This window comes from Sinocyclocheilus anshuiensis, unplaced genomic scaffold (assembly GCF_001515605.1).
Source record: "Sinocyclocheilus anshuiensis isolate Anshui unplaced genomic scaffold, SAMN03320099.WGS_v1.1 scaffold813, whole genome shotgun sequence".
NCBI classification, from domain to species: Eukaryota; Metazoa; Chordata; class Actinopteri; order Cypriniformes; family Cyprinidae; genus Sinocyclocheilus; species Sinocyclocheilus anshuiensis.
The window spans coordinates 1,467,632-1,472,932 of record NW_015540942.1 but is presented as its reverse complement, the minus strand read 5'-3'; the positions used below and the strand labels follow the sequence as shown (position 1 = coordinate 1,472,932).

The 5,301-nt window shown below is 36.8% G+C and overlaps 1 protein-coding gene across 1 annotated transcript in view; it reads right to left on the bottom strand.

Annotated features, from left to right (window-relative positions):
* LOC107689705 (deleted in malignant brain tumors 1 protein-like) overlaps nucleotides 1–4,338 on the bottom strand; it is a 30,961-nt gene extending 26,623 nt beyond the window's left edge. The window contains exons 1-2 of the mRNA XM_016487824.1: nucleotides 4,269–4,338; nucleotides 2,974–3,279 (exon numbers count right to left, since the gene is read on the bottom strand). Coding sequence (XP_016343310.1) covers nucleotides 2,974–3,279; nucleotides 4,269–4,299 — 337 coding nt within the window. The 5' untranslated portion in view covers nucleotides 4,300–4,338. The remainder of the gene's footprint in view (nucleotides 1–2,973; nucleotides 3,280–4,268) is intronic.
* Between the last annotated feature and the right edge of the window lie 963 nt (nucleotides 4,339–5,301).

Here is a 5,301-nt window from a genome sequence, read left to right as displayed (position 1 = left end):
TTCCCTGTCAGTGTTTTTAAAAAAGGTGCCAGCCACCGCCAGCATTTTTGATAATTTTCACAAAAGTTTAATGGCACCCAGAATATTTTTTGTATGAATATATGAACACGCAATATGTCAAAACAAAGAACAGAGCTTTTCTATCAACACTTGAATGTGGCTAAGTTTCATGAAAAAAAGCAACATTTTAAACAAAAAGCTGAGAAAATCACGTTTTTGTAAAAGATTTTTGATCAGATTCAGAACAATGATCAAAACATAGATGGAAAAGATCGCTTCCATCAACATATCCAACGCGTGCATGGTCCTACACCACTTCCTGGATTGTCTTTTTATTCGGTAACATTGGGCAGTTTTGATTCATTTTCTGTTTAGTGCTTGATGATCACTTTTACATATGCATCTGCTTACATTCGCGATCGCTTGTTTCTGCTTCTTCTTTGCTGTGTTTTGATCCAATTTGAGAAATTTCCGTCAGTGGCGGGTTAAGCGCTGTCTCATAAATGATGGAAAATTCTGTCAATGGTGGGGAGAGTTAAATAGCTCGCATGAAAAAAAGCATCTTTTATGATATATATGAGCAAAGTCCAAAACTGACACTTGCTTAGTGCTAAATATAAGTAAAATGTGACTTTTTAAAAGAGCGTCTGACCCTCACTGTTTTCATCTCGGGGTCAGGAATTGTCTGTTTAACATTAAGCCCCTGCTGGTAGATGCTGTATTTCTTCATTGATAGCAAATGCTATGTGTGTCAATGCTTCAAGTAAAAGTTAGTATTTATGTTTTATTTAATGAATGACTACATATGTAAAAAGTCAAATGATCTCTGCAAAGAAGTGAAACGAACTGTTTACATGTGATAGAAATTAGAAAGGGGAATAAAGAAACCACATCAGATATGCAGTACTCTGAAATGGAGTTAAAGTGTAGCATTCAGTGGGATTTCCTAGTCGTGGTGATTTTGCAGGATGTGTTTTAACATTCAGAGAATAGCTCTGTTCTCAGAATACGTTAACACACTGATTAAGCTGCGAAGCAGATTTGAGGAAGTACCGTTGTGGACAGCAGAGACTGTGAAACAGTGTCAACATGTTCAGCATTTCCTTAGCCCAGAGAAATAAAAACTGGATTTACAGTGTATTTGCAGTTGTAATTTTATATGACAGCTTTATTCAGAGGCAACTTGTGTAGAATCCATATATTACTAACATATATTATTTATAACATATATTAAACTGTTTGTTTAAACATTTTTTGTTTTAAATTAAATTATTTAGGTATCCAGTGGGCAGTCATGATAAAAGGCAGACATCACACAGTAACAGTAACTAATTTGCGGGTGTCTAACAATAACAACAACTGAGAGACGAAGACACACAGCAGAGGGGTTGTGGGTAGTTGTGTCACACTGTGAACGGATACAGCTACTGCTTTCAACTTCCTTATCGGTTGCTTCTTTAGAGAACACATCTTGAGAAGCTGTCAAAAACACTATCACTTTTAAAAAAAGTTCATACTTGTTGCTAATGCTCCGTTAACAACTGCTAATTTGTTAGTGCCACCATTTTCAGTCAAATAGACAAATTGATGCTTTGCTAAAAGATAATCCACACTTACATTCCAGAGATTTGTAGAGAATTAATATAAGTAATGTTCAAAGAGTCTTTGTTCTCTTCATATACAAAGAATAATTTATACTTGGACATTGATTATTGGATATAATGAATAATTTACTGTGAACTTTACTTGTTCCTTGCCTGGCAATTCTGGCTCCATTTTTGTGTGGCACTTTTGTGTAGCAATGGACTCTCAATATTTAGTCCTGTTATCCATTCAGACGGTATACTGGGTCTTTTATTTTGTGAAAAATTTTCCATCAAATAGCTTTCATAAATCTTCATAGTTATTGTCCAGTGTACTTCTGTTTTCTGTAATATTAACATTGACATAGTCCTGTTCTGAATCGTTTGTTTCCACATTGACGTAGTCTGGTTCAGAGTCATCTTGATCTACATTAATGTAATCTTGATCAGAGTCAGAGTTTACATCATCATGATTACCATCATCCATATCTACAAGCTCATAGTCATCCTCAGCAGTCTCTTCATTCTGGTCATTATGGAGCACATCTTGCATATTAACTGCATCATGGGATACAAAGTACATTGAAACAAAAACATTGTTTTACTATGATGGTAAGATGTTTCAGCACTGATATTTGCAGGCATCCCAAATTAAATGAAAAGTACATTATTGAAATCATTCTCACCTTTTGAACGGGAGTATATTTGGATTTTCTTTTGTTTTTGTCTCCTCCTCACCAGGAAAATGATTAGCAGTGCAGACAATATGAGCAGTACAGCTTTTACCACAACACCAATGATAATAACTGAAGAAGCTGGAGGGAAGATTTTAGTACATTAAAAAGAGTACACCCTACCTTCAGAATGGCCTACTACTGTAATGTTTCTGCTGAATGATTCCACATATTTGTTTTAGCTAATTGTTTAAATTAAATATTCAATTCGCTCATGAATTAAGGTGTGGTCACATTTATCATTGCTCTGCAAAATTATGCGGAATCTGTGCAATCAGGATTTTTGCACAAGGGCAATAGTTCCCATGTAGGTTTCGCTCATGCAAATTTGGGACCTTGACCAGCAGAAAGCTGCTTGGTTTGAAAGTGATTTCTGTGTGAGCTGTGCTTCATTCATCACTACACTATTGACAATGAACAATGGAGATTTGCCCAGAAAAATCTGATTGAAATTTCACAAATATGACTGCACATCACTATTAAAGACAGTCACTTGTTGTCACCTACTGGCATATTGTAACCTGCTAAAAGAATCACTGAAAAATCCCCACAACTAATACACGGACTGACAGTCAGTCTCAAACCCAGTGCTGTTGAACTACACCAGCACTCTTGCAAAGAACACTTTGATTTAGGGAAAGATTAAATCCTCATACCTGAACATATGACTCCAGCATCGTTACTCTGAGGACAATTATTTCCATTGCTTTGATGAGCGCACTGTGTGATGGATGACTCGTCTCCCTTACAGTTGACCTCACTCAGCCAGACATTACCCCTTACCCCAAAAAGAGACTGGCCATCTGCAATAACAGCTCTTCCACATCCCAACTGTCTGCACACCACAGCAGCATCATCAATGTCCCAGGAGTCACCACACACTGCCCCCCACTTGCCATTATAAAAGATCTCAACTCTTCCAGAGCAGGCATCTAAACCATTGACCAGACTGATGTTTTGAGCTCCTGTTAAATAGAGAAAATTAAGCAAATATTAAACTACCAAATAAAACTAACAAATAAAACAACCTGCTTTAAAGGGATAGTTCACACAAAAATGAACATTCTGTTATCATTTACACACCCTTTCATTCCAAACCTGTATAACTTATTTTCTTCTGTGGAACACAAAAATATTCTGGCTGTTCTGTTCAATAATTTAAAAGTGAAAGAAAAGGTTGTTCCATTTGAATGAATCGTTGATTCACAAAACAGCTTTCATGAGTTTGTTTGCCCATATAATCTTTAAGCTATTAAGGTTAAATGTATTTGGCTTGCTTTCCACAGTGGAGAGGGTCGGGGAAGCAGCTTCAATTCAAGCTTAGATATATCCCCTGGTGGGACTACTAATGCTTGGAAGATGAGTGTGGGTAACAAGAAGTCTAAATTATGTTGGTAGAGTTGGGGAGTTGGAGGGATGCCGAAACAGCTGATGTCAGAGCAAGGTGAGTGGCTGCTTACATGCCCAGAAAGTTATTTGAAATACTACATAGGTTCACTCCTCCCGAAAAAATGACATTGAATGATTTACTCAGTCAATGTAAGTGTTTGTTGCCTGTGGGAAAGCATGGCTGGTTGTAACGATAATTTAATTTATGCATTTAGCAGACACTTTTATCCAAAGCGACTTACAGTGCATTTAGGCTATACATTTTTTACCAGTATGTGTGTTCCCTGGGAATTGAACCCACGACCTCTTGCACTGCTAACACAATGCTCTACCACTGAACCACAGGAACACTAAATAATATAAAAGAGAAAGACTCAAGAGCGCAGCTCGGGACAGTTCGTCGGCTGCCCGGTTGAGCAGCCCATAAACACATTTCATTACACCAAATACACAAAATAATGTTCTTTTTAGCAGCATCATATGACCCCTTTAATCATTTAAAACAGTGTATATAATTTAATATAATAATAAATTAAATGGTATCAATTTAAAAACTGTTTACCAAGTGTGAAATCAAGCAGTGATCTCAGCATTTCTGTTCTTTCATTGATCGATGTCCGTGATGTGCATCTCTGTTGCTCTTCACATGTTCTCTGAGTCAGACAGATACTAGCTCTGTGCGAACAGAACTACTACAGTTCCGCATTTCACTGATCCCACCCCTATCTTACTAAACACTTCATCTTCTCAGAGAGTAAATCAGGAGAAATAGCTCATTATTTATTTATGTTCATGTAGAAACTAACCTCAGTAACCACTGAGATCTGTAAAATACCCACTATCCTACTATTTCTCTATACTAAATATTTAGCACTTGTTTTTAGTTCAACCTTTCAGCATTCTGCCAACTGATGTGCACTTTAACATGCTAGTCAGTTTGCACTACACTTTTGAAACTTGTGGTTAAATGTATGTATTTAAAGACACCACACGGGTCAATACACACCATTAGCACTTCCACCCTTTATGTTTAGCAGAGCTGTATTGTCAGTCCAAGTCAGTCTATTTTTAAGTTAGTGGCTCAGATCTGAGCAGATCTCAAGTCCTTTGTTATTGGTCTACCGCATACAGAGTGTGTCGGAAACTAAATGCCCATTTCCATAACTGAATGACAACTCCGGAAAGAATTTATAGAGAGAAAATATGGTATCGATTTTACCTTATAAATTTGAGCCTGAGTCTGATGATGAAACGTCTAGTTGATCAACCAGACACTGATTCGAAAGCACGACTGGAGCAGAATGTTTTTCAGTGGTCAGTGTCAACTTAGTTTGTGGTAGTTATAAGATGTGATTGCAGCGTCATTCTTATAATTTATTTAGGTGCACGTGTGGGAACTGTATTAGAATGCCAAGCAAAGGTGAAAACCACTTGTTCTAAATTAGGAGTTAAATGTCCAAAAAACTCGCTTTAAATATATAAAATATAAAAACTCTTTAAATATAAAAAAAACTTACTTACACTCTGTGAGTCAGAACAGCCGGCATTGTAGTCTACTCTACCAGGATCAGGAAACAGTCCTCCATAAAATGCAC